The 21,732-nt window shown below is 41.3% G+C and overlaps 1 protein-coding gene across 3 annotated transcripts in view; it reads left to right on the forward strand.

The window, feature by feature from the left end:
* Positions 1 to 21,732, forward strand: part of LOC132819895 (ADP-ribose glycohydrolase MACROD1-like) — a 960,330-nt gene that overhangs the window by 23,135 nt on the left and 915,463 nt on the right. For all 3 annotated transcript variants that reach the window (XM_060831849.1, XM_060831850.1, XM_060831851.1), the window contains exons 2-4: positions 11,524 to 11,586; positions 14,555 to 14,623; positions 16,470 to 16,580. In XM_060831849.1, the coding sequence (XP_060687832.1) occupies positions 11,524 to 11,586; positions 14,555 to 14,623; positions 16,470 to 16,580 (243 nt within the window). The remainder of the gene's footprint in view (positions 1 to 11,523; positions 11,587 to 14,554; positions 14,624 to 16,469; positions 16,581 to 21,732) is intronic.

The following is a 21,732-nucleotide window of genomic DNA, read 5'->3' on the forward strand; positions in this document are numbered from 1 at the left end:
TAAATTATTTGAAAACCATTTGCAGAATGAATTTTTCATTTAGTTTTGTAATTCATTGATTTATAGAGGTAGCTGATGATAGAGTAACTCTTTCTGATACAGTACTTGTTTGTTTCTTAAAAGTAAAATAAAAATCGATTTAAATATTGAACATTTTTTTCAACAAACAAAAGGAATTGATTCCCATTAATCAGGCTAGGAAATGACACCATTTTTAGTTAATTTGAATTTGCTGCAAAAGAAAATGATATTTGAAGCTTCCATGCATACTGTTCTCAAGTAGTGTCAATGCACCTAAAGTTTCCAGTATGGCACCTGACACTGACCTTTTGAAATTATTTCACTACTTGTTCCTCCCTCCACCCCCATCCTCTCTGGTGTGACACTCCAGTTTTCATGGTTTTTGTCAGGTTTTTTTCAGTGTTTCTACTTTTCAGGCATTTCCATTTTATAACTAGTGTTGCTAGGTAACAGGACCCTCCCTCTTGCCCTACTACTCAATTTTCCACTCCAAAGCTATTTGTGTGCTCCCAGGCCCCCATAACAATATAGCTACACCTAACTCCTTCTCCAGTAGTCCTAGATTTCGTCCTTTCTCTCTTGCTTCCAGAATACTACCTCCGAAGTTAGCTGGAACACTGAGGAGAATTAAATGAATTTGAAAAAGCTGCGCTGAGATTTTCAGTTGAATGAATCATTGGAATTTTAAGACGAGAGAGCTCTTGGGGAGAAATATAAAGTAATCTGAGTTCATAAGATATGGAGTTGTAAACTTTAGTGTTAATAATACTTGTTTGTTTAATACTTTTTGATATACAATAAAGTTTGTTCTGGTTCAAACGTGAAATCTTGTGGTACAGTTCTGTTGGTTAATTGGGCATTTGGCCTCCTCCTTTCATGTTAATAATTCCTAATCCCCTTACAACAAATGCACCTGGTTCCAGTTTCTCCTTTTCCTGCTGTTGGGATAATGAACCAGTTCTCTCTTTTGAAGGCTTTGATTGCATCTGCCACCACTAGGCAATGCATTCTCGATCCCAATCATTTGCTGCATAAAAATATGTTGTGCTTTTCTCTTGAAACTGCTGCTTCCTTTGTTCACTACCTCTTGTTCTTCCCCTGGGGAAAGTTTCCGTCTTTCTAATGTGCTCAGACCTCTAATGAGTTTCGATGACCTTAACAAATCACCTTTACATTTTGACATCTACAAGGAGTGCAATTCCAGTATCCAATCTATCCATTTACCCAAAGGCCCCCAAGCCCGGAACCATTCCTGTGAATTTTTTTCAGCATTCTTTTTAATGAAGTCAACCCTTCCAAAAGTGTGATACCAAGAACCAGACACGATACCCTGGGTGAGGCCAGATATGATGGTGGTGTAGTGGTAATGTCACTGGATCAGTAGTCCAGAAGCCCAAATAAATTGTCTGGGACAATCTAGTTATCTGTAAGAATAATAGGATGGTTATGATGGGGGGGATTTTAACTTTCCAAACATAGACTGGGACTGCCATAGTGTTAAGAGTTTAGATGGAGAGTAATTTGTTAATTGCATATAAGAAATTTTTTTGATTTCAGTATGTGGATGTACTGACTTGAGAAGGTGCAAAACTTGACCTAACTCTTGGGAAATAAGGCAGGGCAGGTGACTGAGATGTCAGTGGGAGAGCAGTTTGGGGCCAGCAACCATAATTCTATTAGTTTTAAGGTTTTGGAAAAGGATAGACCAGATCTTAAAGTTGAAGTTCTAAATTAGAGGAAGACTTATTTTGATGGTATTAGGCAACCGCTTTCAAAAGCTGATAGGGGCAGACGTTCACAGGTAAAGGAATGGCTGGAAAATGGGAAGCCTTCAGAAATGAGGTCACGAGAGTCCAGAGACAGTACATTCCTGTTCGAGTGAAAGGAAAAGCTGGTAGGTGTAGGAAATGCTGGATGACTAGAGAAATTCAGGGTTTGTTTAAGAAAAAGAAGGAAGCATATGTCAGGTTTGGACAGGACAGATCGAGTGAATCATTAGTGTATAAAGGCACTTGGAGTATACTTAAGAGGGAAATCAGGAGGGCAAAAAGGGGACATGAGATGGCTTTGGCAAATAGGGTTAAGGAGAATCCAAAGGGATTTGATAAATACATTAAGGACAAAAAGGTAACTGGGGAGGAATAGGGCCCCTCAAAGATAAGCAAGGCAACCTGTGTGTGGAGCTGCAGGAGGTGGGGAAGACACTGAATGAATACTTTGCTGTTTACTGTGGAGAAGGATGTGGAGAGCAAAGAATGTGGGGAAATCGATGGTGACATCTTGAAAAATGTCCATATTACAGAGGTGTTATTGAATGCCAGGAAACGCATAAAAGTACCTGATCAGGTGTACCTTAGAACTCTGTGGGAGGCAAGGGAAGTAATTGCAGGTCCCTTGCTCAGACATTTGTATTGTCAAAAGTCACAGGTGAGGTACTAGAAGACTGAAGGTTGGCTAACACAGTGCCACTATTCAAGAAAGGTGGTAAGGACAAGCCAGGGAAATATAGACCAGTGAGCCTGACGTTGGTGATGGGCAAGTTGTTGGAGGGAATCCCAAGAGCTGATTAGGGACAGTCAGCATGGCTCTGTGTGGGAAATCATGTCTCTCAAACTTGATTTGAGTTTTTTGAAAAAGTAACAAAGAGGATTGATGAGGGCAGAGAAGTGGACTTGATCTATATGGACATGAGGAAGTCTTTCGACAAGATTTTTCATGGGAGACTAGTTAATAAGGTTAGATCTCATGGAATACAGGGAGAACTAGCCATTTGGATACAGAACTGGCTGGAAGGTAGAAGACAAGAGGTGGAAGTTTGTTTTTTTTCAGATTGGGAGCCTGTGATCAGTGATGTGCCACAAGGATCGGTCCTGGGTCTACTGCTTTCGTCATTGACGTAAATTATTTGGATGTGAATGTAGGAGGTACAATTAGTAGGTTTGCAGATGACCCCAAAATTGGAAGTGTAGTGGATAGCCAAGAAGGTTACCTCAGATTACAACAGGATCTTGGTCAGATGAGCCAATGGGCTGAGGAGTGGCAGATGGAGTTTAATTTAGATAAATGTGAGGTGCTGCATTTTGGGAAAGCAAATCTTAGCAGGACTTATACACTTAATGGTAAGGTCCTGGGGAGTGTTTATGAACCAAGAGACCTTGGAGTGCAGATTCATAGCTCCTTGAAAGTAGAGTCGCAGGTAGATAGGATAGTGAAGAAGGCATTTGATATGCTTTTCTTTATTAGTCAGAGCATTGAGGATAGGAGTTGGGAGGTCATGTTGCGGCTGTACAGGACATTGGTTAAGCCACTTTTGGAATATTGTGTGCAATTCTGGTCTCCCTCCTATTGAAGGATGTTGTGAAATTTGAAAGGGTTCAGGAAAGATTTCCAAGGATGTTGCCAGGGTTGGAGGATTTGAGCTTTAGGGAGAAGCTAAATCGGCCTGGACTGTTTTCCCTGGAACCATCGGAAGCTGAGGGGTGGCCTTATCGAGATTTATAAAATCAAGAGGGGCATGGATAGGATAAATAGACATGGTCTTTTCCCTGGGTGGGGGAGTCCAGAACTAGAGGGCATAGGTTTAGGGTGAGAGGGGAAAGACATGGAAAGGACCTAAATGGCAATATTTTCACAGAGGGTGGTGCATATATGGAATGTGTTGCCAGAGGGAATGGTGGAGGCTGGTACACTGACAACATTTAAAAGGCATCTGGATGGGTGTATGAATAGGAAGAGTTTAGAGAGATATGGGCCAATTACTGGCAAATAGAACTAGATTAATTTAAGATATCTTGCCAGCATGGACAGGTTGGACTGAAGGATCTGTTTCTGTGCTGTGCACCTCTGTGATTATGACTCTATGAATTCCACGATGACAGCTGGATGACTTTAAATTCAATTAATGGGTTAATCTACAGTTAAAAGCTGGTCTCATGGTAACCATGAATCCGCAATCAATTGTGATTTAAAAACCCATCTGATTCACTGAGGTCCTTCATTTCAGGAAGGAAATCTGCCATCCTTGTCTCGTCTGGCCTACATGTTCCCCCAGAAATAGCCTAGTGAGCACCCAGTTCAAAAGTAATTGGGAACAGCAATGCCAGTGATATCCATATCCCAGGAAAAAAGGAAAGAAGAGCATTATCCAACTTTGTAATAATACTGTTTATTATAGGACTCCATTTCCTTTTAATAAAAGTCTGGATCCCAAAATGCAATATTGGCTGGTTTCTTTACTTGCCCTCCCATCTTCAATGAGTTGTGCACAATACAGCTATGCCTTAGTGTCCCTGAAGAGAGCGGGCATGTTGTTAAACAGTTTGTAACAGTCTGGAGTTGTTTATCTGTCCTTGGAACAACATTTTAATTTAACTTGGTGAGTTACCTTTTCAAGTTTTGATTTAAAAATAGATACAGGCCCCCTTTTCAGGGGCTGTTAATTTGTTTGATTGATTATTTGATCCTTTCCTCACCGGCACTTTTCATATTAATTTTTTTTATATTAGTGAAAGTGAAGGCTCCAGACATCCCAGACAGTGGCAGGAACTGTTTCTTTGATTTGTGAGGAAATCAGTGGAGTTCAATCTCCAAATGAATTGTATTGTTTGATTAAATGCAGTCTCTCATTTGCAGTGCTCAGTGGACTGCAGCTAGACTCATAGTGACAGAGAATGGAGAGACCACTCAGCCTTTTATGACAGTGCAGGCTCTTTGGAAAGGCTGTCAAAAGGCCACATTTCTGTACTTTCCCCATCATTACAAAACTATTCATTATTCAAGTACGTATCCAATTACATCTTTCTGGAGGTTGCTATTGAATTTGTAAACCGATCAAAGTGGAATGTTTTTTAAAAAGAAAATGATATTGTCCTTTCAGTATAAGGGTTTTATACAACTCTGTTATATTTGGAGTTAGGCAATTCAAATATTTGTGCGCATACACATTGTGCTCCGTAGAAACTTGAAAGTATTTGTAGCATTAGCAGTTATGCAGCCGGAAGCTTTCAAAACAACTTACATAAGATTTTAATGTGGGTCAAGAAAATGCATTTGTCAGAGCTCTATTGCACTGGTATGCCAGTTGCTTTCCCATCCTTAACACATCCAGATAAGTAAATATCTGAGAGATCACTGTTCAAGTTACACTTTTAAAAAGTGGTGTTTGTCCCTGATCTCCAGCACCTGCAGTCCTCACTTTCTCCACTCTTCAAGTTACACCCAAGCAGATCCTGCAGAAGGATATCAGCTGTTATATTTTATTGCCTAATTGCTCATGTTGATAATCGTGAAGGCAAGCCAGATAAATCAAGAATGTTCCTCCCGGGAAGATCCCTGGTTTGTGCTGTTTACTGATATCAGCAGTACAATTAGCTTCAGTGTCTTTGGGAAAAGGTTACAGAGGAGGAAGGACAATTGAAGTCTGAGCCCCCAGTTGCTGTTCATTGATGGAAGATGCACATGTGTAAAGTTTGGGTACAGACAGATTGACCTTGGCTGTGATGCTCACAAGATGTATGATCTCGCTGCACCCACTGGTGATGCACAACTTAGAAGACTGTCTCATTTGAATGAGATGCTGAAAGGAAACACGGCCTCAGTGGAATCCTATCGCAGTGCGGTTAATCAAGTCGTGAACATTAAAAGCTATCGAGGAAAACAATGAGGGGGAAAATACATTTACGAAAACCTCATTCATTTTATAATTGAATGAAATGTGTTCAGTTAAAAGAGTTATATTGTCATGCTTGTGGTTTCAGAGGTCAACAGCACAATGTATTAAGGTGGTGATGAGCTGCCTTCATCAACTGTTGCAGTCCATGTCCACAATCTCATTAGGGAGGGAATTCCGGGATTCTGACCCAGCTACACTAAAGGAATAATGATGTATTTCCATGTCAGGATGGTGAGTGACTTGGAGGGAACCTTGCAGATACTTGTCCCCATATATCTACTACACTTGTCCTTCCCGATGGAAATGGTTGGGGTTTAAAAGGTGCAGGCTAAGGATTTTGGGTGAATTTTCGTGATGCACCTTATAGTATACATTGCTGCTCTAAGAATCTGTGATGGAGAGAGTGAATGTTTGTAAATGTGGCGCCAATCAAGCGAGCTGCTTAGTCCTGGATGATGGTCAAACCTCTTGAATATTGTTGGCGTTGCACCCATCCAGGCAAGTGGGGAATAATCTGTCATACTCCTCTCTTGTGCCTTGAATATGGTGTACAGGCTTTGGTGAGTTACTCACTGTAGTATTCCTAGCCTGTTCCTGTATCTGCTGTATTCATTTGGCAATTCCAGTTGAGTTTCTGGACAATTGTAACCCTCAATGTTGGTAGTGAGAATTTCAGTAATACGAACACCATTGAATGTCAAAGAGTGTGGTTAGATTGTCACTTACTGGGGACGATCATTGCCTGGCATTTGTATTGCGCGAATGGTACTTGCTACTTAAGAGTTCAAGCCCAGATATGGTCCAGATCTTGTTGCATTTGATCATGGACTGCTTCGGATCTGAGGAGTGGCAAATGGTGCTGAATATTGTTCACGCTGTCAGATGGAAATCAGTATTGTAACTGGACTCGAGCTTGGCTAGGGGAACAGAAAATTCTGAAACACAAGTCTTAAATGCTACTGCTGGAGAGATGTCCAGGGCCCATAGCCTTTCCATATCCAGTGCCTCCAAGTATTTCTTAATATCACATGGAGTGAATAGGGTTGGCTGAAACCAGCATCTGTGACACTGGGGACCACGAGAGGAGGCTGAGATGGATCATTCACTCAGCACTTCTGGTTGAAGGTGGCTGAGAACCTTCCATTATTGAGAATGGGGATGTTTGTGGAGCTGCCTCCTCCAGTGAGTTGTCTAATTGACCACCACCATTCACAACAGGATGTGGCAGGACTGCAGCGCGTAGATCTGAGCCATTGGATAAGTCTGTCTATCACTTGATACTTATACTATTTGGCACACAAGTCCTGTTCAGTAGCTTCACCAGGGTGACACCTCAGTTTTAGGTTTGCCTAGTGCTGCTCCTGGCATGTCCTCCTGCACACTCCATTGAAGCATGGTTGTTCCTCTGGTTTGATGGTAATGGTTGAGTGGGAGATATAGCGGGCCATGAGGTTGCAGATTGTGCTTGAGTACAATTCTACTGCTGTTGATCATCGCATGGATGCCTGGTCTTGAGTTGCAAGGTCTATTCAAGTCAGTAAAAAGTGAGGTCTGCAGATGCTGGAGATCAGAGCTGAAAATGTGTTGCTGGTTAAAGCACAGCAGGTTAGGCAGCATCCAAGGAACAGGAAATTCGACGTTTCGGGCCAGAGCCCTTCATCACGGAGGCTCTGACCCGAAACGTCGAATTTCCTGTTCCTTGGATGCTGCCTGACCTGCTGTGCTTTAACCAGCAACACATTTTCAGCTCTGATCTCCACCATCTGCAGACTTCACTTCTTACTATTCAAGTCAGTCCCATTTAGAATGCTGATAGCGACACTATACAATGGAGGTAGTCTCAATATGAAGACAGGATATCGTCTCCACAAGTAATGTGTGGTGGTAACTCATGAACTGATGTATTTGTAGCCGGTAATTAAATTGGTAAAGATGAGATCGAGTATGTTTTCCCCTCTTGTTGGTTCCCTCACCAATTGCTACACACCCAGTCCAGCAGCTATGTCCTTGAGAATCCGAACAGCTTGATCATTCGTACAGATGCCAAGCAACTTATAGTGAAGGACGTTGAAGTCCCCCAGCCAAGAGTATGTTTCTTTTTACCTGTGACACCCTTAGTGCCTCCTCAAATTGTTGCTCAACATGGAAGAGTGCTGATTCAGCAGCCGAGGGAGGATGATAATCGGGAAATAGTGCCGGATAGCACTACTAGAGTTTGAAAAGATTAAGGATCAGGAGTGAAGATCCAGTGTAGTAAAGAGACCCACAGTTCTGAGTTGGGCAATGTGAATAAAAATTGCATTAATGAGGTAATTTGACTTGTGTTTCTTTCCAGAAAGCATAACAGATGCATTAAGATGAGTATCAATGATCTAAACCTCTGTGTTTTAAAGGAAAACTGGGCAAAATATCCCTGGCTCCATTTTATGTTTGCAATCGGGTCAAACCTGAGTGTGTTATCCTTTAAAATTGGCGACAACGTCTTGGATCAATGCCTGTGCAAGCAAACTGGGAAACCTAGAGGATTGCTAGACCTAGATGATGTGTTGTTGAACTTTCCCTGACAGTACAGGGCGACCCCCATATCCGCGGAATCGATTTCCACGGTTTCAGATACCCGCGGTTTACCACGACCCAAACATATTGTAGGGAACCTTCCAGAACCAGGGAGCAGGGGGCTCTGGGAAGGTAAATTTCCTGTTGAAATGAATGGGTTTGCTGCTACCCGCGGTTTTAGGCTTCTGCAGTAGGTCTTGGAATGTATCTCCCAGAGGTACGTGGGGGGGATCTACTGTATGTCAAAATATCTGAACTGATGAAAATATTCCCTCTTCATGCTGCAATCTTGCTCTTCAAACCTTCTGGGGTGATAAACCTTGGTTGCGAGTTATAACTGAGTTTTTCTTGCTATTGAACAATCTCTCTAACACAAGAAAACTGAACTTATATTTGTGCAATTTTTAAAACGTGATGCCATTATCTTCTTTTATTTTTCAAACTCTGATGTTTCAATTTCTAATAGACTCCTCCAAAAGTTTATTTCTCTTGATGATATTTATTACAGCTGAAAGATAAACAGTGCATTTTATGTCCTGGATTGATATCTATGAGAATACTTCAATACATTTTTCTGCTTTTCCTACTGTGCATGATATACCAATTCTGAACATTTGGAGAGACCCTTGACTGGGTGCCAGATTCAATTTAATTTCAGGAAAGCTAAGTCTTTGTGGATAGGTTTCTTTTTAAAGTTATTCTTCAATATTGAACATTTCTGGGTACGTTCTGTCAGTGGCCATAGGACAAAACCACTTATAGCTTACAATTAACAATTTCACCCTGTGTCTAAGGCAGTTGTAGGAGATGGTTGAATTTGATGTAGTGCTGTTCTGGTTATGGAGTTTTACTTTGCAGGCGGCTGTGCTCCACTTGACCTCTTCAGTACTTAATGCTGATGCAAAGTAATGATAAGCCATACCTTAGTATTGATCTCAGCACCAGAGTTGCTGATGGCAAGTACAGCCCTGTCAATCCTTCCTAATTACAACTGGGGGGCTTTGCCAAGGTGTGTTCCAGTCCAGCACAAACCAGACAAAGCCAAATTCATGGGATTCTAACCTACACTGCACCAGTCACTGCCACCATCATGCCTGGCTTTGATGTGTCCCTCCAGCAGGTCTGACCCGCCAGAGGCAGAATAAAATCAAGATGTTGCCGTGGGAACCCTCATCGTTGACTTCAAACCCCATGAAATCTCAAGGCATCAGCTTTAACATGGGCAAGGAAATCTGCTGATTACCACTTACTGAAAATGTGTTGCTGGAAAAGCACAGCAGGTTAGGCAGCATCCAAGGAGCAGGAGAGTTGACGTTTCGGGCATGAGCCCTTCTTCAGGAATTCCTGGAGAAGGGCTCATGCCCGAAACGTCGACTCTCCTGTTCCTTGGATGCTGCCTGACCTGCTGTGCTTTTCCAGCAACACATTTTCAGCTCTGATCTCCAGCATCTGCAGTCCTCACTTTCTCCCTGATTACCACTTACTGCCAAGACTCCCACCCTATCAGCTAAATCAGTGCGCCTACATGTTGAATACTACTTTAAAAAAACACTGATGGTGGCATACACATAGAGTACACTCCGTCTGGGGGTCCTTTGATGTCATACAAGTTCGAGTAGGAGATTAAGTCCTTCAAGCCTGTTTCAACCTTCAGCATGGCTGATCTATGGCCTAGCTCCCTACACCTGCCTTAGGCCCATATCCCATAGTACTTCTGCTTAACAAAAAATGATCAATCTGTGATTCATAATTAACAACTGGTCCAGCATCCACTGTCACTTTTGGAAGTAAGTTCGAAGCCTTTCTCATCCTTTGTGTACAAACGTGCTTCCTAATATCTCTCTAGAATGTTTGAGCCCTAATTCTCAGAATGTGCCCCCTCATTCTACAGTCTCTAACCAATGGAAATAGTTTAGTTTTATCGGCACTGCCTTTTCCTGTTAATATCTTGACGACTTGTATCAAATCACCCCCTTAACTTTCTAAGTTCTTCAGAAAGCAGGCCTAATTGGTGTAGTCTCTCCTCATAACTCAGACTGACTGATTTGGCAGCATCTTACAGAAGGCATTCAAAAGTCTGACGTTTCAACTCAGAAAATGTTTCTTCTGACGAGAGGAAGAAATCTATCCCGAAGGCCATAGATTTAAGGCAATTTGGAAAACAACCAGTTGCAAAATGAGGAGAAAATTCATTGTGTATGTTATTGAATCTGGAGTGCATTACCTGAAAGGTAAGTAGAAGCAGACTCCATGGAAACGTTCAAAAGGTAATTGCACATGTTTCTTGAAGGTGACCAATTTTCTGGCATTGCCGAGCAAAGAGTTAGAATGGGCATGGTGGGCTGAATGGCCTCGTTCTGCATACATAAGTCAATGTTTCATTGCTTTTAGCGTGAGGCAAGAGCCTTTAGATACTTGGGTGCTGTAAATCCAGCTCTGCTTCTTAAAAGATTTTCAGTGTAGCATCTAGGTTGTTGGCAATAACCTTAGCCCTGTATGTGTTTAAACCCTTTTAATGCTAGATGCATCTACCATTCCTTCCACAGTATTTTGAATGCTTGCTCGCCCTGAAGCAGGGCTTATGTCTGAAACGTCAATTCTCCTGCTCCTCAGATGTTGTGCTTTTCCAGCGCCACACTTTTAGATTCTTCTCTTAGCCCCAGCTCCAGTGTAGTAAAGAGACCCACAGTTCTGAGTTGGGCAATATGAATAAAAATTGCAGTAATGAGGTACATTTGACTTGTGTTTCTTTCCAGAAAGCATAGCAGATGCATTAAGATGAGTATCAATGATCTAAACCTCTGTGGTTCAAAGGGAAACTGGGCGAAATATCCCTGTCTCCATTTTATGTTTGCAATCGGGTCAAACCTGAGTGTGTTATCCTTTAAAATTGACGACAACGTCTTGGATCAATGCCTGTGCAAGCAAACTGGGAAACCTAGAGGATTGCTAGACCTAGATGATGTGTTGTTGAACTTTCCCTGACAGTACAGGGTGACCCCCGTATCCGCGGAATCGATTTCCACGGTTTCAGATACCCGCGGTTTACCACTTAGACTTGCAGACAGCTCTCCCAAAGTCTTGATCCTGTCTATGGTTCTGAGTTACAGTTAGCTTCTGTACTATAATGGAAGCTATCGAAATAGGGGGGGGGAGCAACTCCCCCAGGAGGATTTTCTCTTTGTATAAAATTGCTAGATTCTGGTCCTATGCTAATTTATTTGTGTGCAGATATTTAGAATGTAGAAATTACAGTTTTTATTTTTTCAATGCAGATGCTTTTGATGATGGCATTGTACAGCTGAAGGATATTTCTGTATGGAGAGAAGATGCAAAACGTAAGTGGTTTTTGATTTATTGCTTTTGGAATTTCCTCTTACTGGAGGCTTCAAAGTAATGAATCAATCTAGAATTGAGTCATGCATAAATATCACCTGCGTTGGAACTTTGATTATTAGTGACTTATTATATGGCAACTAAGACCTGCATAAGAGCTCTGGCTAAAAGATACATCTTCTCCTTGTTCGTCTGACTTGACCTTTGAGTGTTTGCCAGCTGACTCAACGTGATTGGACAGTAGTAAACCTGCCACCAGCACAAACGTGTCCCATTTATTGCATGCACATTGTCAACTTGGATCCAGGCCAGAGTCAGATAGAAACCAAAACTCATGCCCTTGTGGATAGAGTTTTTTTAATCTGCTTATCAACTTGTTCATTCCCAGCTCTTGTTTCAGAGATAGGGACACTACCGGTGCACCAAAAGAGCCAAACATTACTCTGTCTTAGATATTTTCTAATCATCCAGTTCAGAGATACATGCATCTGGAGCATGTAGGACTTGAACCCAGGCTTCCTAGCACAGAGGTAAGGATGATGCCACTGCACTACAAAGCCCTTTACTGCACTATCATTTTAAAAAAATTAACTTTTTTTTTAATCAACCTGTCCAGAGATGTTATGACATACATCTGGAACAGGTGGATCTTGAACCCGTGGCTCACGGGTAGGGACACTACCACTACACCACAGGAGCCCTTTACTATTTCATCTTACAGCACCTTCCATATTGTGCTCCCATCTAATTCCCCCTTTGGATTTATTCAGTCAATTAAATAATCAGTTAACCCCAATCACCTAATTAACTACTTGCTATCGTAACAGCAATGACCAAACATGTGTTTTTATAATCTTTTCGCATCAATTGCATTTTTTTCACAAAAGTTATCATTTATGTAATGGAATAGGTCTAAAGTATGAAGGATGCTGTCATCAGGCCCACTTAGAATCATAGAGTCATAGAAATGTACAGCATGGAAACAGACCCTTCTGTCCAACCTGTCCATGCCAACCAGATATCCCAACCCAATCTAGTCCCACCTGCCAGCACCCGGCCCATATCCCTCCAAACCCTTCTTATTCATATACCCGTCCAAATGCCTCTTAAATGTTGCAATTGTACCAGCCTTTGTTGTTTAATTTCTACAAGTAGTCCTAAAACAAACCGCTGTAAACACACTTGGATTACTGTCTGCAGTTTTGGTCTCCTTGCTTGCACTAGAGAGGCTACAAAGGAGGTTCACTAGGTTGATTCCGGAGTTGAGGGGTTGGCTGAGGAGAGGTTGAGTGGACTGGGATTATGTTCATTGGAATTTAGAAGAATGGGGTGTGGGGGGGTGGGGGGGGGGGGGGGGGGTAGAATCTTACAGAAACCTATAAAAATATGCAGGGAATAGGTAAGATAGAAGTAGAGAGATTGTTTCTACTGGCGGGTGAAACCAGGGCATAGCCTCAAAATTAGGGGGAGCAGATTTAGGACTGAATTGAGAAGGAACTTGAAAAGTAACTAAAGACAAGCTCTCCAGTAAGTCCACAGAACTAACATCTCTAATCTCCGGGACCATCATTCTCTGCACTCAAAACTTCCTAAAGTGTGGAGCCCTGAATAAGACATAATACCAGAGGCAGAAATGATCTTTTGCCAGAAGGTTCATTATAATTTAGTTTTTGTTCAGTTGTTCAATTTATTGGATGTGGGAGAGTGAAGGTGGAGGGATGATTTGATGGCAATATTTAAAATCATCACTGGACAGTGTATATGAGTGAGATGTCAGGTGTTGATTTGATGCAAGTTAATATCATTCATTTTGGGGTTTAGGTTTTGAACTAGTGGGAAATGGGTTTCGGTGTGCATATTTATGAAGAAGGTTAATAATTGCCAGTATTTTGGAGCCATGATTTTAAACTATTTTGTGTCAAAGAGTAACTGACTAATGCCTCCTAAAGAGATAATACAAATTTGTTTGTATTGTGAGAATTTTAGGACTGGAGAGATCAAACATGGAAAAGCACCCAATTGCTTTTGGTATGGAAGAATCAAGAATGAAATTTCATAGAATCCCTTCGGGGGGGGCAGAAGAAGGCCATTCAGCCCATTGCTGACTGTCTGAACACAGACCCACCCCTCTACACTATCCCTGTAACCTTGCTTTTTCCCATAGCCAATTCACCTAACCTGCATATCTCTGGACTCTGGGAGGAAACTGGAGTTAAAACCACACAGACAACATACAAACTCCACACACACAGCTAACCAAGTCTAGAATCAAACCTGGGTCCCTGGCACTGTGAAGCAGCAGTGCTAACCACTCAGTCACTGTGCCACCCTAAATTTTGCTCAGGAAAATTGTTAAACTTCTTCTCATCTGCAAACACCAAAACCCACTTGGCACTAGTTCAAAACCCAACCTCATCTGAGACACTCAATTTGAGGGTAATTGGGGATAGACATCAAATACTGGCCTTACAATGATGCTCACTTACCGTGAAACATTTTTAAAAATGTAGATATTTAAACAGACATTTCAGTGCAAGGTTCTGGTAAAATTTTAATGCAATCTATTGACATTTTCCCTACATTTTATCATTCTCACATTGATTACAGTACAATGTACAGATTTCAGTTCAGCCGTTGAAATTATTTTGTACATTTTATCCTGCTTTCTGGGGAAAAAAAGAGTATAAACTGTACAGAATAAAAACCGAAAGAACTGTGGATGCTGCAAATCAGAAATAAAAACAGAAGTTGTTGGGAAAGCTCAACAGGCCTGGCAGCATCTGTGAAGAAAAATCTTCCTCAGGAAGAAACACTGGACCTGAAACATTAACTGTGATTTCTCTTCACAGATGCCAGACCTGTTGAGCCTTTCCAGCAACCTCTGTTATTATATATAAACTGTAAAGAGTTGTGGTATTTCATTATTTATTTGCAATTTTCTCATTTTCTTTCACAATTCTTTCATGACAGAAATATACCTGAAAGAAAAACTGGAGGATAAAGACCAGGATGAATATCCTCCAATGAAAGAAAAAACAGGTAAGCTCAAGATTGAGGGCCTGGTTGCTGTTCACTGAGTGGAAATTACAAGGTGGCTGGTGTGTGGCTTTGATGACCTATCATGTCTTACAAATGTATATTTTTTATTAAGACTTCTTGTGACTTTGAGTGGCAGTTTCATTTAATTTGCAATGTTCAAATGGTGTATAACAAGAGATCTGAATGTTAGCTAACTGCTCGAAGCAGGGAGGTTCGCTTATGAGAAAGAAAGCATCTATGTATCTTTTCAGGTGAACAGGATAGAAATATGTTGATCACAAACCAAGTGATTGACCTTTCTTACCCCTCTCACTGAGACTTTGCCCGATTCTGTAGCTGAGAGTGTGGTAATTTCAAAGTTTTTCCCCAGTCATCCTTGGTTAGTCCAAACTTTGTGTGTAGCTAATAGAGAAATTTAAAAGTTGACGTAGTCCCAGAGGACCAATGGGCTGCTCTCTCTTTAGAAACAGCTGACTGATGGTGTGGGTCACCACATCTCAGGACGAACTTCAGTAGACGGTAACCTCAGCTGGTGTGGGAATCGAACCCACACAGTTGATGCCACATTGCATTGTAAAGCAGCCATACAGCTCACTAAACTAATCGATCTCTACAATATACAATTATTCCTGTATCCTCAACATTGAATGTATGGTGCAAATGAATGTCTTACCCACTAGTGCATAAAATTTACAGTGTACAAGTAGGCCATTAGTGGGCGGCACAGTGGTTAGCACTGCTGCCTCACAGCGCCTGAGACCCGGGTTCAATTCCCGACTCAGGCGACTGACTGTGTGGAGTTTGCACGTTCTCCCCGTGTCTGCGTGGGTTTCCTCCGGGTGCTCCGGTTTCCTCCCACAGTCCAAAGATGTGCGGGTCAGGTGAATTCGCCATACTAAATTGCCCATAGTGTTAGGTAAGGGGTAAATGTAGGGGTATGGGTGGGTTGCGCTTCGGCGGGTCAGTGTGGACTTGTTGGGCCGAAGGGCCTGTTTCCACACTGTAAGTAATCTAATCTAATCTAATCATTCAGCCCCATCTTTCCATGCTGCTCTGTATGCTCCATTTACTGGAGCACTTACCACTCCATTCATTCCCTGAGTGAAAAGGTTTCTCCTGAATTCTATTTTGGATTTAGCAGTGACTAAACATCAACTCCCTCCACTGTTGACGCATAGTAGTAGCAGTGTGTATTATCTACAAGATGCACTGTAGAAATTCACTAAAAATCCTCAAACAACACATTCCAAACCCACAACCACTTCCATCTAGACGGACGAGGATAACAGTTGCATGGCGCCAGCACCCCCTTCAAATTCTTCTCCAAGTCACTCATCATTCTGACTTGGAGATATTTCACCATTCCCTCATTGTCACTGGGTCAAAACCCTAGAATTCCGTCCCTAAGGACATTGTGGGTCAACCCACAGCAGGTGGACTGCAGCGATTTAAGAAAGCTGTTTATCCCCACCTTCTCAAGGGGCAACTAGGGACAGGAGGTAAATGCTGACCCAGCCAGTGACACCCATGTCCCAGAAATGAATATTAAATAAAAAAGCTCTCATGATATCTATTTCCATTCTCACTTGTGAGTTGAGCATTTGTCATGCCTCAACAAATTCTTAAATATTTCTACCAGAGCACCCCTCAGCCATCTTTTTCCAGAAAAACAAATGAATAAGAAGTTGCAATTCAACTCCAAGAAGCTCATCTCGTTTTTTTTTATTGAGTCTGAATTATTTACTTCAACCTTGCTATGACAGTGAGTGCACATTCTAACCATTGAAGCATTGGTTGTCTTGGAGGCAGGACAGTTGCTGACATGTTCCTTGATTCCATGTTGCAGTTGAAGAAGGTGAAGAAGTGCCGGCTCCAAAAACCCACAAGCTGAGCGAAAATGTTTCACTGTACCGAGGTGACATAACGAAGCTTAAAATTGACGCAATTGTGAATGCAGGTTAGTACTTGAATTCAAATCTAATGAGAGAGGGCGATTGTGAGAAAAGAAAAATTTCTGTAATTCTGTTGCAACTGAGAGGGATTTATATTTTGTGATAAGTTCCAGGACCTTTTACCCTGGTGTCTGTGTTCTGTCAAACGGTTTCTGTGTTTCGTTCAAAAGTGACATACCCGTGCTAAACTATAGTTTTAAAATTTCTTATTCAGCTGTTCAATGGATTTATACCAAATATATTTATATTGCAGGATCCTGAGTAAGATAAGAAAGTGAAAGTGTGTATGTATATTTAGGCAATGTGTTCTGACCGTGTTGCTGCAAAATTGTGGATTTCAAGCAGTTGCATCAAAATACTCTCATGCACTTTTGGTCATTTTCTTTAGTGAGGTACCTTAATACAGGAATAAGGATTGAGTAAAATTGGCTGTGGTAATGTCAGTCCTTGTTGTCTAATAATGAGACGAATGTCAATTTGATGCAAGTTGCTTATTTAACATAAGAAAGTACATCATACATTGCTGCAATCCACTTAAATCATCAGTGGCTGTGACAATGTAATTTAAAGTTTTTTATTACATTTAGACTGGCTGTCTTTTCTTAGTTATGCTGGGCGATAATTTAACAGGTGCTCTTTAATTGATATCGTCCTCACTGACCTGGTTTTGACTTTAGTGCCCATCATTCAAATAACACACATCTGATAACACAGTTCTGACCTGACTCCCATTAACACAGGAATAAATGTTCGCCACATGCAGCAACATACCTGGGCAGTTTCATGTTTCATAGAATCATGGCTCATATTGTTTTGGCTATTGACTGTTTGAATGATAACTCCATCTATAGTGTCTCTTGAAGCACTCCATAACTTTCAAAGCAATGAAATTATGGCTAAGAAGAATCTGGAAGAGGATGAATCTGACGTCCTTGCTCCCCCAAAGATTCTAACCACCAAGGAGCAAGCAAAATCTTTCTAGTTGTTGAATCAGTATTGCTTAATATGGTGTAGCATATCAAGAATGGAACTGCATGTGAACAGATGAACAAGGAACAAGAGTAGGTCACTTGGCCCTTTGAACTTGCTCTGTCATTTAAAAGGACTATAGCTGATCTTACTTCCACCTCAGTGTAACTTCCTGCATTCCCGATAATGTTTCAACCCCTTGGTCATCAAGCATATCTGCCTTAGGTATTTTCAAAGATACTGCACCCATTGCCTACGGAGGGAGGGAATTCCAAAGACTCAACCCTCTGAGAGAGAAAATGTTTCCACAATTCTGTTTTAAATGGACACCTCCTTATTTTAAACTATGACCCTCAAGTTCTATATTTTCCCATGAGGGGCAAAATGCTTTCAACATCCATCAGTCAAGTCCTCTTAGGATCCTCTATGTTTCAGCTGAGTCACTTCTGATTCTTCAAAACTCCAGAGAATACAAGCGTAGGACAGACTAGAACCAACGGGCATGGTCTGAGGATGTGGTGTAAGCCATTTAGAACTGAGGTAAGGAAACATTTCTTCACTTGGAGGCTAGTGATCTTGTGGAACTCTCCAACAGCGAAGGATGTGGGGGGGGGGGGGGTGCGAATCATTGAATGTATTCAAGAAATAGATTTTTTTTAGATCTTACAGGTATCAAGGGGTGTGGGGGCGAAAGCAGGAATATCACGTTAAAATGAAGGATATGCCATAATTGCATTCAATGGCAGAGCAGGTTTGAAGGGCCGAAAGGCCTACTCTTGCTTTTAATTTCTACATCTGAGTATGAACTGTCATTCAAGAAGGCAGCTGTCCACCACTTACTTGATAATAGTTGGGGATGCGGAATAAACGTTGACCTAGTGAGTGGCGAAAACATTCCAAAAATGAATAACTTTGAAAAATAAATACTTCCTCTGACTCCTGCATATTAGATTATCCATGTCCTTATCCCACAGCTGCCTGAAATCAAAGTCCCTCTTGCCAGGCATCAGTGGCTGTTTCGAAAGGGAAACCACATGCACAGTTTTCTCTTGTTGGGCTGAAAGATCTCAATGTGACCCATGCTCCCATCTCTGAAAGACTGTGCCTGAAACTAATCAGCCTCACTTCTACCCACTGCTGCTAAGTGAACTCATAAGGCAGACCACATTTAAAAAAAAAACACTTCCTGCTCCCTGCCACATGGGATCAAATCCAGAGTTGGAACTAGAGCCGTTCACTGTGAACAGATTTCAATTTGTCCCACAAAACCCACGTTTCATTTCCCCCAAAGTGTAGAGTCTTCGAAGAGCAGGAAATGTAAAATGAAAGCCCATTTGTAATCCCAGCCCAAAACCCAACAAACAGAATCCTGAGAAACCACAGCCACCATCCTCCCACTGAGCAGAAAATTGCCAGTCCAGGGGAGAAAGGCTAATCCTTAGTCTGAACCACAATGATTGGAATTTCTTGCAATGAATCAGAACTCTTTCTTTTGCCTGCAGTTGCACTTGAATGCAAACCATTCCCCAAACAGTTCTATTCCTCTCATGTAAATTCAGAGCAAATGAACCCGATCTTCCTCATTGACCAAGTAGAGATTTTATTGCGATCCCTTTCCCAAACTCCATACTTGACTTCTTTCCTTTACACTGAGTATAAACAGCCACCGCTTCACTCACAAAGCTGCTTGGGACTTGTCCCTCCAATTCCCATGACGATCAACTGTTCAAAGCTTGAAACCCAGAAATGTGTATATCTCTTCTCATTCCAGTTGTTCTCTAAAGTAAGTTAATCTCCCTTTACCCTTCCTCCTCTCCTCCTCCTCCTGTCTTCATCTGTCTTTTTTTCTGCCTCTTCCATGCTCTCGTCCTATTGTATCCATGGCCTCCATGAACTCTTTACTGCCTCCACTGTCTCTTAATTTCCTTCACTTTTTCCCTCTTTAATACTTCTGTCCCTTTCCCCCTCACTCTCTCTCTCTCACACACACTCTCTCTCTCTCTCTCTCACACACACACACACACACACACACACACACACACACACACACACACACACACACACACACACACACACACACACTCCTGTCCCCCTTCTTCCTCTTCCTCCAATTCCTAATCCATTTATCTTTCCCCTCCTTGATCCGATTGTATACTCCTCTCCTTCTGACTGTATTTGATCTGAAGATTTCAACACTTCTTGACTTCTGAATTATACAGATATATGACCAGTGCAGTTTCTTTGTTAGAACATTAAACAAAATGTTGTATTTCAACATACACTAATATTCTTACTGTTGGCAATCAACCAATATTTTGTGAAAAAAAGATCAAATGCTTCAAGTATTCTTTTGAATTTTCCATTTTCAATGTTTCTCAATCTTCAGTAGATAAAGAGTGCACAGACTGTTTGAAATGTTTGTAACTGCACATTGCTGAGGTTTTCAGTTTGGTGTGAGCATAAAATTGTTAGGTTTAACAGTGCACTTAATGAGGTGTTGAAGTTCAACCTTTTGACTTCAGACTCAATCTGAAATGGTAAATGCATCGCGTACCATTGGCATTTGCAAACTCCTTCTCAATGAAGGTGAGTATACCTGTAAATTCAATTAAAACTCCATCTCTCCTCATCTTTCACTTCAAGTGCTGTAAGGCCTAAGCTGATCTCCTTTGTATTCTTTTGAAGCCTTGCTTTCAATTGCTTTCCAAGAATTGCACGAAAGTTGTAGAGCACGGCTAGTAGGCTACCTTTAGTCCAAAGTGTTCTGATTTTTGATTTTGATTTTATTATTGTCACATGTACTGAGATACAGCGAGTAGTACTGTTTTGTGTGCTGTCCAGGCAAATCATACCTTGCATAAGTACATCGAGGTAATAGAACAGAAAGCAGGATATAGTGTTACAGCTACAGAGAAGGTGCAGAGAAAGATCAGCTCTAATACGTGAGAGGTCTGTTCGAAGACTGATAACAGCGGGGAAGAAGCTGTTCTTGAATCTATTAGTACGTGTAGCGATTCTATCATTAGGTGTTATTTTTCCTCTAGGTTACCATTCACAAACTCGATGTAACAAGGTCCACTTATAGAGTTGTGAATACGTCACTGCAGTGTAATCTTGCAATCAATTTGTGAACTTGAGATGAATGTTGCTTTTAATGAACAGGTGCAGAAAGGATGACTTCTTGTGCGATCCAGCTCTGACAGTCTATCGAGTGACTCCACATCCATTTCTTTTGGCAGCTCAATTCATCACCGAGTTAAGAACCTGCGTCTTTGAAAGTAAAACCTGGAGATGAATTCAGGAATAAGACCGATTAAGCCAAAGTTGAGCAAATCAGTCTTAGTATGAGCGAATCCTTCAACTGGGAGTTAATTTGTTCAGGAGTACTGTGTAAATCTTACGTCCCAGCAGCATCTAATTTTCCTTGCCCTACATTTGAAGATGTTTTGTGTCACGTAGGATGGAGGGTCAACAGTACAGAATAAAACAATGAAGTGCTAAACTAAGATAAAATAAATAAGATAAAACAATAAGTGTTGATCAGTACAATAAGTATATAAAACAATGAAGTGAACACAACTAATTGCCTTTTTAAAAAATATAATGTTTATGATGTTAAGTATCTGTGTAGTTGCATCTCAATAAAAAATGCACAGCTGCTCCTGTATATTAGTGGTGAAGGAATTGAATGTTGAAGGTGGTTGATGGGGTGCAATTCTTGGATGATGTCGAGCTTTTTAAGTGTTGCTGGAGTTGTGCTCATCTCGACAAGTGGAGAATATTTCATCACAGCCCTGACATCCTTTGGTATAGACTCTGATATTTACCTAAATGACAAATGTTAAGCTAACTGGCCTTCTAAGTTGCGCAGTGATGGTCTTCTCTTTTTGAATAAGGGTATTACTTGTAAGTTTTCGAATCAACTGGGTCTTTTCTAGAATCTATGAAGATTATTACCAGTGCATTCACTATCTCTGCAGCTATTTCGTTTAATATTCAAGGATGAAATCCATCAAGTCCAGGGGATATATCAGCCTTTAGCCCCATTAGTTTCCCTAGTACTTTTTCTTAAGTGATTGTGCATTTTTTTCCTCATCCCCTTTGTCTTGATTATTTAATCATTTTAGTTAGATTAGTTTTCCTACAATGTGGAAACAGACCCTTCGGCCCAACAAGTCCACACTGACC

This window comes from Hemiscyllium ocellatum, chromosome 10 (assembly GCF_020745735.1).
Source record: "Hemiscyllium ocellatum isolate sHemOce1 chromosome 10, sHemOce1.pat.X.cur, whole genome shotgun sequence".
Lineage (NCBI taxonomy): Eukaryota > Metazoa > Chordata > Chondrichthyes > Orectolobiformes > Hemiscylliidae > Hemiscyllium > Hemiscyllium ocellatum.